Raw genomic sequence first — 19,021 nt, 5'->3', positions numbered from 1 at the left:
ATAACATACCCTACACTATGGAAAAACAGGTAGGGTCAAGACAGATAGGTAGTTAGTTATGTGTTTACATTGCTCAAGTACTTAGACTCTCAGTACCTGTACCGCCTTTAGAAAACTGTTCCAGGGACGTGGTTTGGCTACAAAGTCAAACATGATTACAAATGAAAATTCCTCATGAAAGTTTAGAATGCTTGAAGGCTCAAGAGGACTTTAAATCAAGTTAAAACAGCATTCCTATGACAAGTATGATCAGATATTGGCGTGTTATACCAAAGACTGACTTCTCCACCCTCACAGATGAGACCCTCGTGAGCACACAAGGGAGAGAGGGACAATGTGCCTTCACACGCCATCCGGGAAGGAGTCATTGTCACGGTTGCCCCTCACTCAATCATATTTTCGATATCTAGAATTGTGATAGTGATATCACGCTGTGATAATTCAGCCAGAATCTTGGTAGCTTCTAAATATTTCTAAACTACCGAGATTATTAAAAAAAAAAAAAACTCTTAAAATTAGAGATTCTGAGAGACAAGATGAACCATGGTAAGGGGAAGATACTCAAGTCCCAAGACTGATTAAAATATTGGTTTTTTTTTCAACTTTCACTATCTTCCTCAAACTATTACCAATAACTTCCACAGTTACAGAGAGCCTGGGGATGCTGGGTTGAGAATAACTGACTCAGTTTAAAATAGTCTAGAACTTGGAAAAACATTGAGAGAGTCAGTTTTATATTAGTCATGTTTGCCCAATGAATATTAAATACCAATAGACCAAATCTGAGAAATAGTTTAAATAAAGTTCTTATAACAACATTGGAAACTACCAAGATTATTTTATAATTTTGAAAGTCTACTTTGCTCTTCATAGGCAGTCATGTTACAACTAATCAAGAACCTTAAAAATATTTCCCCAAAAATATTAACATTCCTCACTAGAAAAGCTCCTCATAAGCTAAGTGCATGAGTTTTGCAAGCTGCATGAATTCTTACATTAAGCAAGCAGTTAATGTCTTTCCCTATCATAGACTTTACCAAATGCAGTTTGTCGGGGAGACTGTCAAGAACTAGAAACCAGAAGCTTAGTGAATTTTAGGAATCAAATACCAAAATGAACATATTCTTGGGCTCTTGCTACTTTCAACCATTAAATGAGAAGTAAAAGGGATGGAGTTAAAATTAATACAGCAAAACTGTTATCGCTTTACATAGCAGTTCATGCATTGCACTGGGCATTTAGATGCAAAAATACTGCTATGTGGAGGCAATGTTAGTAAAAAGTAAATAAAATTCCCATGCACTGGACATTGCAGCCCATTTAGTAACATGCTAAGACACAGGTGCAGCAAGTCACAGGAGACACAAACAAATGTGCACATTTGTTGTTAGCGTGAACCACAAAACTTACCCATTCTCACCATAAATCTTTTGAAAGAGTCTAAGAAACCAAAAAACCAAAGGTTAAAAGGGTCACTCTTTCCAGCTGTGTTAGTTTATCAGCATTAAACATCTTTAAATTGAGTCTAACTGGAAATGGGCGAATCTGAACAAGTTGGCCCTTAGCCACTTCTTAATATTTCAAGTTTTAGTCAGCCTCCTGGAACTCGAGTCAAATAATAACAACATTTTCTTAATGTATTCTGAGCCAGCGAATTCGTAAGACAAGGTCTCCCCTTGCCAGGAGCTAAGGTAGAGATTTAGGGCCATTCATTATATTCAGCCAGGTCAAATTTGCCCATTCCCAACTTACAGTGAACAGAACAGCTCTCAGAAAGTTGCATGGCTTATGTTACCCAAATGGTCACAACCACAAACAGAGTTTGACAGACTCATGCATTTTAATGGTGCTTGCACTGAACTCTACAGATAAAACATACTGCAAATTGATAGTTCAGGAAACCTAGATCAACAACAAAAATCAAGTTAAATGAAATCTGCAACGACATATTTTAGGAAAATATTTAGCTCAATAAAAGACACTGCAAAATAGGATAAACACATAAAACCAAACCACAGCCAGACTACTACAGAGATGCTAGACATGAGGATAAAAACCTGCAAACACAATTAGAAAATACTTTCATCCAATTTCACACTGGAACAAAATGATGGACAAATCCAAGCCAGAGGCAAGCTTTGCATATACCTTCTCAAATCATCCTAAGACGTGTAAATATGGAATTGAACTTCTTCCATGAAATGACTAAAAAGTTTCTCATAGCCAAATAATTGTTTACAGGATGCTTCAAAACGGCACACAACATGCAGAGCTGAGAAAACTGAGGCGGCTTTTTTTTTTCATAAGGAAATTTACACAAGACCATCATCCATCACAAGCCAAATCCTTGCAGAAACACACTCTGACCTCTCAACCATCAGCCGCTTCCTGTGCCTAAGTCTGCTGGCCTCCCGGATGGCCTCCCACTTCTGCAGGTCGGCCTCACTGCAGGGGCCAGGCTTGAAGCTGACAGGAGGCACAGCAGTCCCCAGCTTCCATGACTGGATCTTGCGAGTCAACATGTCGTCTCTCTTCTGTCGGTGGGAAGGGACTAAGACTCGGCAGCTACTGCTTCTTTCTTTGGGTGGGCATGTCCTTTCGAGGGCACAGAGAAATTTCGCTTGGATTTCTGGAGGTAGGGTCCAGGGTTCAGGAAAAGGGACTGGCTGGTATCTGTCGGGGGCCCCAGACAGTGGCACCTCTTTCTTCTGTGCTGGGATCCGACGAACAATCATATCGTCTTTTTCTAAATCTGGAAGTACAAGTTCACCTTCCCGACACTGCAAAATTATATCTCGTTCAACAGCATCGTCTGGCTCAGAGAACCTTCGAAAGTCTTCAAAGGCTCGAAAAACACAAGGATTTGCACGGAAAGCCCCAGTTTTTCTGACAAAGAAATCATCATTTTCTAAGTCAGGATCCAAGGCTGTCAGCTCAAGGTCATCTGCTTGATAGCCTGGCGTGTGAGAGAGATTTTTTCTGCGAGTTATGAGCCTTGGGCCAGAGGTGGGATCGAGTTTGACATTTGTATCCGAAGACAAGATGTCATCAGAGTATGTCTGAAGGGCCTGAAGCAATAAAAACTGACTGAAGCACAGAAAAGAAAAAGGAAGGGAGAGTTGTATTAAGTATAAGAAGAATGGTAATTAGCCAGCAAACAAACCAGTACTTATCGGGATGAATTATTAGGAGCCACAGGAGGGAGTGTAACAAACAAGACAAATGCTCAGCACTAGTCTCTGTGACTTTCCTGGGTGTCATCTAAAGAGACAGCCACAGGTTATACTTCCCAGGAAATTTGAACGCTGTCAAGGACAAGAGATGGATCTGTAACTCTGATCATGTGAACCTCCCTGGGATAAGCATAGGTACCAGTCCCGGTACCATCTTCCTAATTCTATTCTCCATAGTAGCCTCATCCCCTCCCTAGAGAAGGATGCATGATCTTAGAAAGTGATCAGTTGGTCATCACATACTTTGCATCATAGTGCACATCATGGTCGTAAAAATAACAGAGTGGTCAAGAGGCTTATAAAAGTCCTTCTGTGTTTTTAGATTTGGATTCTCCAGACTTACCCTTCCCAGTGTCTATCTAAAAGGATTTCCTTTCTCTTCTCACAACAGTAAATTTAAACGGTTTTTTTAAAAAAAAAAAAAAAAAAGCATTTTTGTAACAGGGTTTCAGAAAGAATCCGTGCATATAAATACTAACTACCTTGCACGTCATTGCATTAATAGCATGTTGATTCCTATAGCCATGTGCCAACACTCTCTCATGCAGAAGGCAGTTTGTTACACATTGCGCCTCTCTCCTATGTCATTAAATTTCCATGACTCAATATTTAGGGCCCAGGTTAATGTAGCAGCGGAAGCAGGAAGACAAGGTGCCCAAGGTCAGTCACAAGCAGGTAGCTCAGACAGGTGCACCTGGACTCTCTCAAAGCACCGCTGGTCCTCCTGGCTGCATGGGTGTCCTGTGACCTCATGGCACGTCTGGTGGCTAGCTCCAGCAAGAGTGAAGGTCTTTTGTAGTTGCTGGCTAACCTATTCTCTGCCTTTTCTAGTCTACTAAAAAACGTGGCACTTCTGAGGGAGCCTGAGTCCTCATCCTCAGAGTCTGAATTCCACCTGCCATGGAGTGACGTGGAGAAAAGGGGAAAGAGAAGGAGAGAAGAAATGGAGGGTGTAAGTTCTGAAATCTATGTCAAGCTAAATACAAGAGGGGGCTTCTCAAAGGCTAGGATCTAAAGTTTTTTTTTTTAATCATGCTGTTGTCGTTGCTGTGTTTTAATAATAATAACATAGGTTATGAGCAGTTTATTAGTAAAAAATAAAAGGTGCCCCCAGGGGTACAAGTGAGCTTAAGGTAGGTCAAAAAGCCCTCTTTTGTTTCAGAGAAGGGGTTTTATTTAGAAACCTAGGCTCCTGTCGAACTTTTAATCCTCCTTGCCTCAGCCTCCAGAGTACTCGGCTTGTAGGCATGTGCCCCCGTGTCCAGCCTCAGGATTAAATTTAAACATTATTTTTATAATTATGAAAGTTTTTCAGACGTTATAGGGCAAATACGCCTCTCTCTATCCCTAACTGAAGAAACAGGACACAGAATGTACCAGAGACTGGGGCAGAGAACAAACACCAGGCCAGGGGCATGCACGAAGACAAACCTGAATCCCTGAAACTCCTTATACCATGGCTTATAAGTCTCCCTCTTTATTTTTTTCCAGCTCATCTCTTCTGGGCTCCAGCACTTGGGAAGAAACTGATCAAAAGAACCCCCTGGGCTTGGCACGACTGGACTCAACTTCCGTACATAGAGATCGTCCTTCACAAGGTTGGCTGTGCGCGTTATCTTTTCTTCCTCCTCTTCCAAATAACAAGAGGAGGTTGACGTTTCGTGGACTGTGTGCCAGCGCTCCATCTTGGGACCCCCAGTCCTCCTCCGGTTACTGTTCAAAATATCCAACCACGTTAAGACACTGGGTGAGCAGTTTGTGGCACAGAACCCCAAAGGGTATTCATTCCACCTTACCCCTGCGAATGAAGCAAATTAACTCCCAGGCTCCACACCACGGCTCCTAGGACCAAATTGAGATATTACAGCAGCACCTCACTCACATTAGAGAAAAGCTAGATGTACAAGGCTGTGTTATGAGAAAGACAAATTGCAGACAGATTGGATGTTGCTTTCTCAATTCAATCAATAGCATGATAGACGCTCAGATGCCGGACAAATATATTTCTGACCTCATCAGTGTGTGTAGCCCAGAGGCTAACATATCAAAAGAAAATGCTTGAGGACAAGAGTTGAAAGCAGTAGTTTGAGAGATGAACCCCTCAGGTCTCTTTTTCACATGAAATTTACAATTGACTAAGTCATCCAAAACCACATCAGGCAAACCTTCACTCATCAACAGGGTTGGAACCGCTCTCAGAATCGCACAGCACAGCATACAAAAAGACAGATTTGGAAAATCATCCTTTGCTTTTTTGATAATTTGGTAGGAAATTAAGGGTTTCTTTCCATGTCCACTGCTATCCACAAAAAAAGAAATATAACTGAAGGAAACACGCAGGGCTCACAATGGACCACATCATTGATCCAGTGACCAGAAATACGCCAATAAACTGAGGGCATGCATCTAAAAGGAGACCTACTCCTCAGATGCTGATGTTCTGAAACATATGTAAAATAGAGTGAAAATCCAGGTAGGAAAAGAAATCCCCATTCGTGATATGTGTTAACTACATGTTAGGAACCATTCCCTTAGCTACATTAAATAGTGCCGCAGCTTCAGAAGACACACTGAACTCCATAACCACATGGCATTACCTTGAAAATGTCCCGTCTGAGTCTGTGTAGACTGGGCTTGCCCAGCTTCTTCTGTTATCCTCATTTTTGTCTGTCCTTTTCTTCCTCAGAGGCGCTGGCACGTAGGATGGCTGTTTACTTTTGTTGGGCAAGAATTGATTGAATGGTAGGGCAGACTTTGGCTCAATAGCTGAAATCCTTCGATAGGACATATCATCTTTGTTATAGTCCTGCATTTTGAATGTGATTTCCCAGTCTGTGTCACTTTCGAAACCTATAAAGGCACAAGGACTTGCTTTACTCGCCGCCAGCAAATTCCCGCTGAGCCCCTCCCACCCAGCATAGCCTCTTCTCCCCTGGAAACCCTGTGCTGCCGCTAAAAGGCATGAGTATTTTTAGAACTTTGTCAAGAAGTTGTGATAAGACCCATGGGGAAGGGCTTGCCTTCCATACTAGAGGCACACGCAGTTCAATCTGCTGTCAACAAGTCCCCAGTCCCCTACTCAGTCCCTTCCTTTCCCAACCTTCTTTGCCACAAGGATACGTTTGCTAAGGTATAACCCGGGTGATAAAATCTAGAAATCCAGGAAGACAGCATAACTCAATGGGAGTTCAGAAGTGTAAGAAAAGGCGGGAAGCTGTCAGATTTATAGGAAGTACCAGGCAGCTGTAGAAACCAAAGGAAGACTGCACGTTTCAATAGTGACAGCCAGACCCCTGTAAGGTCACTCATTCCAACAAGGACACTACACCACAGAAGACAGACTAGATAAAATCTGAAATCCTAACAAGTTAAAGCTTATACTCACACGAGACCACAGAAATAAAGATCTTCCCTTTCATAAGCTAAGGAACTATAATGGGAATCAACAATTGTGATTTAAAATTTACTCAAGAGCAAACTTAGCAACAACCACCACCAAAAAGAGCCTTTTTGATACATTCCAATTAACAGACAGATATAAATAAAAATATATTCTCTAGTTGAAAAACTAACAAACCCAGATGTTTTAAAAAATGGTAATAGAGAGAGTAACCATATAGACCCAAATGGAGTTCTCTCCTGCCCTGCCTCAGTGCCTTTAACAAACCCAGGTAGCTGGTAAGTGTTGCTTGCTTCCTCCCAGCTGCAGAGGGCAACTCCACTTAGCTCAGGGCTAATGGCTTAGCACACCTTCCAGGTTAACTTGACCTAAAGGCCACTTGCCTTGTCACCTGCCAGGCGGAATGTACAGTAAACAATGCCAGTATGGTTGAAAGGAAGTGGTCGGTCTGACACAGCTGTGTCACAGGTCGGGTGCAGGGGCAGTGAGAGCAGAAAGGGAGAATGGCTTGGCAGGCATGGCCAGGAAGACCAGAAGGCAGGAAGAAAACATGAAGCTATTTCTGTTTTCTTTTGCTTTGCTTTCTTTTTAACATGTCCTAATTGAGTGAGTGAGTGAGAGAGAGAGAGAGAGAGAGAGAGAGAGAGAGAGAGAGACAGAGACAGAGACAGAGACAGAGAGACAGAGACAGAGAGACAGAGAGAGAGACAGGGAAGGAGCGAGGGAGAGAGAGAGGAAGAGAGCGAACAAACTTTTCCTTACCAAAACTGATTCAAGGAATATGAAAATCATAGACTATTTGACTGTCGAAATTTTAAACTTAAAAATCTTTCTTTTAGCTAATACACTTTTTATTTGTACAAATATCACACTTGCTATGTTTTTATACAAAACTCATGAACTGCACAATTTCTAATCCTAAAAATATTATCCTAATTACGGTTACCACCCACTATAATTGTGTGGGCGGCAGCATTTTTAATAGAGTAATCACAGAAAAGCTTCGCTCTCCTGAAACCACTTCCCTCCCACCACCCTACTTATAATTGCCCAGACATCTACAGTCCCTAAACAAGGTCCCCTTGTAATGTGACCCTGTGGCCTTCTGCTTACATCACACATCAGGTATGGGCCCCTGTGTCAAAGGAGACTCAGATCTTGCTCCACAGAGTCTCTATATTTTGAGGACAAATCCACACAGGCCGCAAACCCACAACCTTTCCTGCTGCTATTCTTCGACAGGCAAATGCAAGTTCAAACACAGCATGCCGTAAGTTCCTCGGTCAGTGAAAAGGAACATAGTGGGCTGACATTTTCAGTCTCGGGTTACAACTTTAATTACTCGGATGAACTGCAAACTTAGATTTATTTCCTTACAGATACGGTCATTTTCATCTGAGCCCTGAAAACGCCATACCTCGGTAGGGAAGGGCCAACAAAAACAGTGGCAGTAACAAAGGTCAGTTCTAAAGCCATTCAATATTTCTACTATCGCTGCTCTAAAAGTCAAAGAATTGAGTTTTGCTGTCATGCTTCAGTGACTTTTAGAAAACAAACTTATTATTGGTGATATCTGAGATTTTGCGTAGTGAAAGTCTGAGGCAAAATATTTCTGTCCGCAATCAACAAACCGAAAAGCCTCAAAAGATGGAGCACAAGCTCACAATCAGAGATCCCATTTCACTTCTGATAGTGATGATGTTTAAAGCAAAGAAATACTTTAAAAGGAGAAACCTGGTCTTGGAAGTGCTGGGGTTTAACTTCGAGAGTCTCCTGTATGTTGGCCATGGGTTCTATGGATTTAAAATGTTATCTGTGGTTTCTGGTAAAATTAAGACAAGAAAGAAACCTACTTGGAAAGTAAACTATTCACAGACCCTTATGCACTTCGTGCTTAGATACGTGAGGTATCTTATTAGATACCTTATTAGATAGCTTATTAGCCTTATTAGATAGCTATTGCTAAGCCTCTGTCTGAAGACTTTCTCACTGACAAAATTCAGTCACAGTGAACTATCTCCTCACAAGTCCTGTCCAAATATAGAAGTTTAAAAAAGGGGGGAGGGGGACTGGAATTACTCTGAGGTATGAGGGAGGGAAAAGCCAAAAATAACATTTAAAAACCACCTAATTATATGGATTTATTAAGATCGACATCTTGATGAATCTTTGAAATGATTGCATTCCATACTTTGTCTCCTCTGCTATTTTCTCTTCAAATACAAACAAGCCAAATAAGCCTACATCCCAAGACACAACTCACCTTCCTTCCCACCTCTGAGCGTGAGATCTGAGGAGCAGCTGGTCAGTGATCTAGACCCCAAGGAGTCCAAGCTTTCAAAGGAATCTTCCCTCCTATGGCTGCCTGAGGGGGCAGGAAATTCTCCTCTGTCGGGACACCAGATATCCCCGTAGCCACTGTCGCGGCCACTTCTTTTCAGGCAGCTAGAATCTTCAAGAGCCTGAAGGAGAAACATTGTACAAAGACCAGTGAGTGAACATGAACTTTCTGGAGGGCAAAAGCGCTCATTAATTAGGGAGAGAAGTTGACAGGATTTTCTTGTTCAACAAAAGAAAAAAAAATGTTAAAAGCACATCTTTTTTTTTTCCTCCACAAACTGTACGATAGGGGGTTATTCAAAAATTCCACATAAGATACCTGAAATTATTTAATAAAGTAGTTATATAATCAATACACAAGATAGAATACTAATAAAAACAGCCCGGAAATGCTGGTCAATGATTTATATTTTTGCCTGATAGAAGAGATGAAAAAAAAAATCAAAGAGAAAGCCATCCCAATGTAAACACCCAAAAGGGAGGCACATCTTGAAAATGTGTCATTCTCTCTCCAGGATTTCTCTGAGGTGGTGTATGTTAAACATAGGACCAGAGTGACGTTCTGTTGTCCTATCTGCCCTCAAAAGAAATCCACTATCTTAAAGAGCAGTGAGGATACACATCGTGGAATTTGTTTATTTCACTGATTACACTGATTATGCAACTTACATTGAGACGCTGGCAATATTGAGTCAAGGGTAGCACACATGCTTGCTGGTATATAAAACTTTCCTTCCTTCGATGGAAAGAAAATAGCTATTTGGCTCTTATACAAATAAGAAATACGTGAAAATAGGGCAAAAGATATCCCATCTAGGTGTATAGTTTTCGTAGAACTTTCCCAAAACAAGCCATTTTAATTAACACACCTCTGAAATATAGTGAACCTAGCTGACCTTTGAAAAATTAGGACCTAAAAGAAAATCAACAAAGTTAATCTCAGGTGACGAGTAAAGAACATAAGAATAACAAAATATAACATGCAAACTTGGATTGAATCATGATTTAACTTTTAAAAACTATGAAAAATAGCTGAGGGACCACATAAAATAGACTCAATAATCTATTAATTGAGGATTAATTTTGATGAGATTTCTTAAGTGCTATTATAGCCATGCAGAAAAATATTCTTACTCTTTAGAGATGGACTCAGTGAATACAGGAGTGAGGCAAGGCATCTCAATTCATCTTCAAATGGTTAAGTGAAAACACGGGCAGCTGGGCAGACATTATTATGGAAAGCCAAAGTGGAAACACTCCATCAGGTAATAATGAGGTGAGTTTGCAGGTTATTGTCTCGGTATTTTATCACAAACACTTTCAACAGATGAAGCAGGGCTGGCTAGTGCTCATGACCAGCAGCCAGCAGCTGTTTGAAGCAGACTTCTGCCTCAGATCCATCAGCTTGTGAGCCAATGTCTGGCAAGTGTTTGAAATGCCAAGAATGGCTAGTACAAAAATTCGGTATTAGCATTGAACTTGACAACTTGGCATGGAAATGCCAGGGTCTACCTTTTCACCTGCCACTTGCAACCAAATGGGGAAGCCAAGCTTAGTGTCAACAGGCTAATTCTCAAAATATAAGATCAACATTTTAAAGTCAATCTTTAGTTCCATCAGGTCTCTTGAACACATACTTTTTGAAACCTCAGAGTTAACACAGTTTGACCTCTGATATCATCAATGTTAATATGACTGACAATGAGTCATGTAACCTATTATAAATAACTCAAGTCTGCCCCTGCAGTCTAATTTTTGAGGACTTCACCCTAACAGGTTCCCCCCAAGGTGAGTCATCCCCAGTTTATAATCTGACTCAAATATAGCACCTTCTACTGAGTATTGTTTCAATGCTATTTCCGATTGGCTTTATCATTGCAAGTGAATTGTCAAAGTACACTTGACACAACACCTTCATCTTAAAAGAACTGAAGCAAAACAAATGATAGGTTCACAGGCCTCTTGTGTCTACTCCCACCAGGTAAAGGAAGAATAGGACCACAATCACAGTCTTATCTACAAAAAAAATAAATAAATAAATAAATAAAATAAAGTCTTTGGACCATCCTGACTTTTATATGGACGACTGTGAACAGCCTTTAAAGAGGCATTCCTAGTACAAACTGCACTGCGATTGTTCGTCCTGAGTCATTGCCATAAAAAGTGGGAAAGTCTATAAAGAGCACTAGTCCACAAGCCCGTGGCCCCTGTATCTTATAACTGCAGAGTTCCTGGGTCCAAAGAGCTGTGAAGCCAGGTTTCCCTTGTACCCCACAACTCCCTGCAATTCTCTCACCAGAGCCTCACCCTCTTCATGGCAGGGATGGATCTGCTTCCTAATCTAAGGCAGGTATGCTTGCTGGTAGATGAGTCAGTCACTCTCCAACATACAGCACACTATGAATGTGTGGCACTACTGTCTCAGCTAATTCATCCAAAACAGTGGATACAGAACTGTACTTTTCTGATTGTTCATGTACACTAACACTACACATGTGTGGCAGCACATATGTGTGTGAGTGTTCATGCACATGCAAGCGCAAGCATGCGTGTGTAGAGGTCAAAGGTCATTCTCCAGTGTTGTTTTGTCGTTTTATGTTTCTGAAGATGAAAACGGGGTGCCTTACTAGTTTGTTGTTTCCCAAGTAGATTATACAACCTTGCCGGGGAGCCCCAGAAATCCTCCTGTCCTTGCCTCCTCTGTGCTGGGATTACAAGTGTGTATCACCACACTCTGCTTTATTGCATGGATTCGGGGGTCAGACTCATGTCCGCATGCTTGCACGAGCATTTACCACCTGAGCTGTCTTCCCAGAGATAAAAAGCTATCAAGTCCTTACAATTAAAGGAAATAAGTGTGTAATCCCATCTCTCTTTATAATATGCACATGGCCGGTATTTTTAAAGACATGGATAGATATAGGCGAAGGCAATAATTTTTATCATGTCCAAATACTTTTCTGTTCTAATCATAACTAACATTTATTTCATCCTCATTGTGAGAATGAAATGTGTCAGAAACATTCAATATGTTTTGTATTTAATCATCAGAAAAATCTCACAAAGCAAGTACTAAGTACTAATATATAGATAGTATTTTATCATTTTGAGCATTTATCTTCTTCCAATTATTATAAATGCTCTGGTTGAATAGTTACACAGAGAAATTAGTTTTCCACTGGGATCCTATAAATGAAGATTTCCTTGACAAAGCAGAAATCACTATATTTTTCCCTCAGTGCTTGGCCCTTCTCAAATAGTGCACAAGGCTTAAAAGTCTGTTACAATGATCCCGGGATATAAATGAACAAAATCAAAGAGAAAAACAAGAGCTCTGGGCTTGGCAGTTAAGAGCACCTGCTGCTCTAGTTCAGTTCCCAGCAACCACGTCAGGCAGCTTGCAATCCTGCATTACTCCAGGGCACCTGAGAACCTATTCTGGCCACCAAGGTCACTAGCATTCTTATATGTATACGTGTGTGTGTTTGTGTGTGTGTGTGTGTGTGATTACAAATAAAAAACTAAAAGTGAAAAAACAAGGGTTCTAACTTTAAAATCTCCCTAGGAGACAACCAAAAGTCATGCCTTCGAAATTCCAGCAGTTGGGAGATAGAGGCAGGAGGATTAGGAATTCAAATATCACCCTGGATACATAGCAAGTTCTGAATAGCCTAGATTACTTGAGAGTGTCTTAAAACAAAAAAACAAAAACCATTATCAAGTTCCACTTAATACGTATTATTCCTCAGTGAACACTGGCTGCATGGAGATATTGGAATGAGGTCACTAGATAATTACCCATGACAAGAACAGAATAATAGAAAGAAACTCAGTAACTCCTATAAACATGAATAGCCCTAAAATGCCTTTTTACTGCAAATTGAGTTCACAGTGAGTATAGAAACAGTTAAGTTATATTGTATATAAAAAGCAATGGATGTGTCATCAAATTACCTAAAATTAAGGACATAAAATTCTATACCTTGAACCTTCGCTGGCACAGATAACAAACTTCTTGAAAGAAGCACATTAAGCCAAAGGACAAGTAACCAACCTATCTGTGTATCCCTGTCTAGGAAGGAGCACAGGCAAGCTCCATGTCTGCTGTAGAGGAGCCTTGGGAGTGGAAGGCATGAGCATGATGATGTAGGTGCACACATCACGTGATGACATAGGCACACACGTCACAGTCTTTGTTTCATACAGGTGGCGCTGGTTTCCTTACCTTGGTCAAAGCCTGGCCCAACAGAGTCTCAAAAGCTTTCAGATTGAGATAGGGACCATTATAGTAGGGGTTGTTTTGTGCTTTTCTTCCCAGCCAGTACAAAGTTATCAAAACCTAGATGAAAAGAACAAGAACAGTGGATTGGTAACCAAGTGCCAGTTCAACCACAGGTAGGCAAATTGTAGCTCATAAATGATACTTTAAAATTGAAAAGCAGACTCTTAAATGTATGATATGGAATGCAGCCATTAAAAAATCATAATTATTCTTGATATATTTTATTATTTCAGAATGGGTTCTCAGACCAAAAGTCACAGAACTTAATAGACAATCATGCACCCTACTTTTGGGAGGAAGAAAAAAAAAATAGGAGAAAAACATGAGGGTTGGTGACATAACTCAGGTGGTAGAATGCCTACTTAGCATACAGGGAGTCCTGGGCTTTTCCCAGCATTGCATGTAACTGGGTCTGGTGGTTCATAACTGGACCCTCATCACTTGGAGAATGGAGGCAAGAGGACCAGAAGAAGTTCAAAGGTCATATGCCTACATGGAAGCTATGAGAACAGATTGAGCTACATGACAGACTGTCTCGTAAAACAGGTAAGTCTAAAGTGCAAGAGAAACGTGTGTGTGTGTGTGTGTGTGAGAGAGAGAGAGAGAGAGACAGAGACAGAGACAGAGACAGAGAGACAGAGACAGAAACAGAGACAGAGAATGCACACAGGTTTTCACAGGTGTAGAGGGAACAGGACACCTTCCAGAAGTTGGCTCTCAATTTATACATTTGTTTTGAGGCAGGGCCTTCTCTAGTTGCTTGATATTCCACAGTGTATGCCTGGCACGAGTTTCCTTGTGAATCCTCCTGTCTCTGACTCCAATCTCACTCTAAGAGTGCTGCAAATACATACACACTACTGTATTCAGCTTTTTCCGTGGGTTCCAGGGATCAAACTCAGACCACCAGGCTTGCACAGCAAGCTCTTCTGAACCCACTGAGGCACCATCCTGGGCCACAAGGAAAACATTTTATGTCAATAGTTTCCTGATAAAACTACCTAATAAACACCTAAAGTCAATAATTCTCAGCTTGCTTGATGAGCTTATTTTTAAATAAAGCTGCTACTTTTAGATATTCTTCTATAATTGTGCAATATCAAGGACATGGTATCAGCATATACTCAATAAGCACCTAGAGTCCTTAAGCCATCATGTTGTCCTTAATGTCTAACTTGATAATCTCCTGATTGCTCCCCTAAAACTTTGAAATTGAGTTTTATGTTTATAAATTTGATGTTTATAAATTAAAAACACAACAACCAATCTCTGAAACCTAATCTCTCCTATGCTGGAGTCAGGTCTACACAAAGTATAATATATATAGTGTATGTACTATAATTCATTGTTAGATATACATATATATGCTATGTATAGAATATATATAACAACATTTAGACTCTAACTGGTTGGTTTCTAGGTAAATTTTAATCAGAAGAGATGACACAGAGTATATTCTTAGTAAATTTTTATGATTTTACAGAACATAAAGGAAAAACTATTTATAAAACTCCATTAAATAAAACTTACATTTTTCAATCTCCTGTCAGTCTCTTCTTGCCTGTAAAAAAAGAGAACATGTTGATTATATCCATGAACCTTAAATTACTAACTATAAGTCAAATTCATTTTCATTATAAGGTCCATCAGTATTAAAATCATCTTGGATACTCAGAAATCTTAGAGCACAAAGCACAAGAATTTTTCATAGCCATTGATCTAAATATTACAGTGAGTTTTCTTAAATGACAATAATAATAAAGCCATTTGCTCCATTTCTTGTTTTATCCATGATGGTCTGATGAATTATTCAGTTTTCTGTAAGTAGTATTTAAATGCACTCTGAAGATTCTAAGCAGAAATCAAAGCACCCATATGGCAGGAAAACTGGGACGCACACACTGGGAGGAGAAAAACAAGCAAACGGCTTTGCACTGAGCTTTCCCCTCTGCTGACCACAAGTTTTCCCCCAAGGAAACCCTCTGCACACTGCTTAGAAAACCTGCACCTGCCGAAAATGAAAATCTCAGTTTTAAAAATGGGCCGTGAAGCAGGAATGAGATCTGATGGCTTTGATCCCATTACTGGTGAGGGAGAAATAGGCAAATGTCTGAGAGTTCAAGGTCCCTAGGTCTAGTGAATTCCAACCAGAGCTAGTTAGTGATATCTTATCTCAAAAAAAAAAAAAAATGCAGCCAGTAACTTTGACCTGAAGAGTCTGAATTCTATTACAGACATGCTGGACATTTTTGTTGGCCTGTAAAAGAGCACGATGCTTATGAAAACGTCAAAAGGAAGCAGATAGCACATCAGTTTTGAAGAGACTGAATAATGTGTAACAGACAGATTGGGCCTCTTTCAAGCACTGATGTATTTCCATCATTAGCAACACAGGGCATCAGTGAGAACCACACTGCAGAAACCTGAGCTAGATGGCATCTGAGCTAGCTTTTCAGCATAACTGTAAGTAGCAAAGGAAAAAATATTCACATGTATTTGCTGTCAACATATATGAAATATATTCCATGCATTAAGCATGTAGCGTGTATAACACATATCCATTCATACAGAGAAAAAGAAAAGCGAAAAACGGGTGAGAGTGAATACAGAGACGAAAGCTGAACTCAGCTTTCCAGGATCTACCACAGTTCCTTTGCACAGAACAAACATGAAACAAAATAAACTCATGCAACTCCTATCTACCCCGCAAAAAAAAAAAAAAACCAACAGGAAAACCTATAAGCACTCACACTGCTGATAGAAACAGCTTATGGATTTATACTATGATCCTATAAATGTGTTAGCATCAACTTAAAGTAAATATGCCCATAGCCCACAACCCAGTAATTCCATTTCCAAGTTAACGCTCAAGAACAAGGTTTTTATTGTTTAGCAAAAATCATACACGAGAGACTTCCCAGCAGCCTTATGTTATGGAATATGTACACGGTGAAGCAGTAGACGGCAGTGGGATAAAGAGTCTGCAGCTTCATCTGACTGTATGGCTCAGTATCACAAGCAACGGGAAGAGAAGAGTACAGATAACATGGGTAGATTAATATAAAAGTACTAAAACAAGCAAAGCAAATGGAAAATCCACCGCTAGGCTCAGCTCAAGACAGTGTTTGGTACCCTTGGGATAAAGAATGGGAGGGGCAGTGACAGAGAGCAAGGCTTCTCCAATACTGGGAATCTGAATTTCGGGCTGGACACTGGTTACCTGTGGTTTCCTTCCAAGGAATCTTCAACCTGTAAATTTATCAGTTCATGGGTGTTTTTTAGACATGAGTTCTGGAATCAAACTCAACACTTTGTGCTTGCAGGGCAATAAGTTTACCAACTGAGCCATCCTCTGAGCCCTTGGGAGTCGAGCTGGGAGTTATACAATACATATGTTTTTGTCTGTGTACTACTACACTTCAAAAAACTAATCTGGAGAAATTTCACAGCTGAAGTACTCAAATTATAATTTATGTCTTCAATTAAGAGAAAGTCGTCTCGTAAAGATGAACAGCATTCTGTTTTGGAACTCGAAGTGGAAATATCACTAGAAACTATGGTGAACTCACAGGCTTTTGTTCTAATGATGATCTATCTATCACTTCAAACAGGAAATTAGCCAAAGTACAGAAATACCATGTAGTCTTAAAGATATGTGGGTCTTGTGGTGATTCATTACGCCAATAGCCTTGGGATGCCAGCCTTAGGGCATGGCTTCCTGTCTGCCACTGTGACCACTTACGAGAGGAGAGAGAGAGGTCACACACTCTCTTGGGTTGTAAAGACTGGGTTAGGTGGCGTGAAGCAGTGTGGGATATGGTCCAAGCAACCCTGGGCAAAATAGAAGGACTCTGCAACTGGTTATACCTTGTCCTATAGCCATGAATCTGTTCCCCCATTGCACCACTTCATAAATTGAGATATATATATATATATATATATATATATATATTTGTGGTTCACATTACAGGGCCTCAGAGAATGATCCCACTTTTATCATAAGCACACTTGAGCATCAGGAGTCATAGAGCCCTTCTGAAGGCCTACCTCTTTCAATAGCTTGCAGTAATCGTTTCCAATCCATCTGGCTGTGCCTTTTTCATCATGATAAGCAATCTTTGGAAACACAAGGCAAAGCTGGTCACGTGTCCATGTGCAGTGCCCTTGCATTTCTGCCCTTCACTTTACATTCCTTTCTAAGTATGAACATTTACAACGTGCCCCAGAACACAAAGACACACAGGCCAGCCAAATTATCCTCCTATCGCTGAAACACGTAATACCAGGAATTCACATGGCCCTAGATTGCTGGAGCAGAGTTCACGCTGATGACACACACACCCCAATGGGTGGCCACAAGGCACAGCCCTAGACCTTTTAAATTAACAAGTAGAGAGAGGAAGCTCAAGGTAACAAGTCACAGCCAGAAACTGAAAGTAAAGTGTGCCTGCCTGAGTGACTCCACCAGTGCCATTGTGTCTAAAGTGGGCACGGCATGACACCATGCTGAAGGAGGGAGCACTCTAGGGACAGAAGTAGGTTCCATGGGCTATCTCTATTTACTTAGACCATTTCCTCTCAGAGTTTTCATTTCTTATCGATAATCTAGAGATAAAGAGGAAATAAACAAAGTAGGAATGTTAACCTCCTCAAAACTAGTCCTCGGACTATGGCCCAGGGAGGGAAGGCCCTCTTCTCTCCTCTCTTCCCACAAGAGCCTCCTAGTAAAGTCCTGGGCTGCACTCAGACATTTAAGTTGCAACTAGCCTAACACGACACTCCCAAACCTCACCTTACTCTCTTCTTATCCTATATTTGCAACCATCTTCACCCTGCATGCGTATGTTTTTGTGGTGCTGAGACTCAAACCTGGGCCTTCATGATAGGCAAGCATTCTGCCATTGAATAGCTTCTCTAGTCCTGCACTTTTTTAAAATGTTTTTGACAAATATGAGCATAAAAAGTTCTGTAAGGTTCTGCTCACTGCTCTCTCTAGCACAAGAATAAAGAGTATCTACCTACTTGGAAACACATAAAAATATTTCATATGCTCAGCATAATGCAAGACATACAAATGTTCCCATTCATGGAATGCTTTTGTCTGACTTTGGAAAGGCAAGTTGTCAAGAAAAGGTTTAAAACAAATACCCAAAACAGTGATTCTCAACCTTCCTAATATTTCAACCCTTTAATAGTTTCTTGTGTCGTGGCGACCCCCTCAACCATAAAATTATTTTTGTTGCTACTTCATAATTGTAATTTTACTACTGTTATGAATTATAATGTAAATATATGTGTTTTTCAATGATCTTAAGTGGCCCCTGCCAAAGGGTCGGTCGACCACAAAAGGGGTAGTGACCCACAGGTTGAGAACCACTGACCTAGGCACTCTTTTTGTTATTATTATTTATTTATTTATTAAAGATTTCTGCCTCCTCCCTGCCACCGCCTCCCATTTCCCTCCCCCTCCCCCAATCAAGTCCCCCTCCCTAGTCAGCCTAAAGAGCACCCAGGGTTCCCTGCCCTGTGGGAAGTCCAAGGACCACCCACCTCCATCCAGGTCCAGTAAGGTGAGCATCCAAACTGCCTAGGCTCCCACAAAGCCAGTACGTGCAGTAGGATCAAAACCCAGTGCCTAGGCACTCTTGAATATTCATATGATGTTGAAAAAGAATCAAATTGCATCAGCTTACTTTTAACATTTATCCAATTTTACTCAGATTTCACTGCTGCTCACAGTTAGGGTTGAAGGACATACAACCATGA

General features: G+C 40.7%; 1 protein-coding gene across 11 annotated transcripts in view; it reads right to left on the bottom strand.

The window, feature by feature from the left end:
- Nucleotides 1-19,021, bottom strand: part of Lmo7 (LIM domain 7) — a 184,686-nt gene that overhangs the window by 42,092 nt on the left and 123,573 nt on the right. For 9 of the 11 annotated variants that reach the window (XM_050144683.1, XM_050144687.1, XM_050144685.1 and 6 more), the window contains exons 5-9: nucleotides 14,786-14,816; nucleotides 13,199-13,312; nucleotides 8,897-9,095; nucleotides 5,831-6,083; nucleotides 1,411-1,440 (exon numbers count right to left, since the gene is read on the bottom strand). In XM_050144683.1, coding sequence (XP_050000640.1) covers nucleotides 1,411-1,440; nucleotides 5,831-6,083; nucleotides 8,897-9,095; nucleotides 13,199-13,312; nucleotides 14,786-14,816 — 627 coding nt within the window. Of the gene's footprint in view, nucleotides 1-1,410; nucleotides 1,441-2,367; nucleotides 3,088-4,664; nucleotides 4,947-5,830; nucleotides 6,084-8,896; nucleotides 9,096-13,198; nucleotides 13,313-14,785; nucleotides 14,817-19,021 lie in introns of all 11 variants that reach the window. The other 2 variants (XM_050144691.1, XM_050144680.1) reach the window with 2 other exon arrangements.

Source organism: Alexandromys fortis, unplaced genomic scaffold (genome assembly GCF_014885135.2).
Source record: "Alexandromys fortis isolate MF-2015 unplaced genomic scaffold, M_Fortis_MF-2015_v1.1 scaffold_43, whole genome shotgun sequence".
NCBI lineage: Eukaryota > Metazoa > Chordata > Mammalia > Rodentia > Cricetidae > Alexandromys > Alexandromys fortis.
This window is presented reverse-complemented; position numbering and strand designations above follow the sequence as displayed.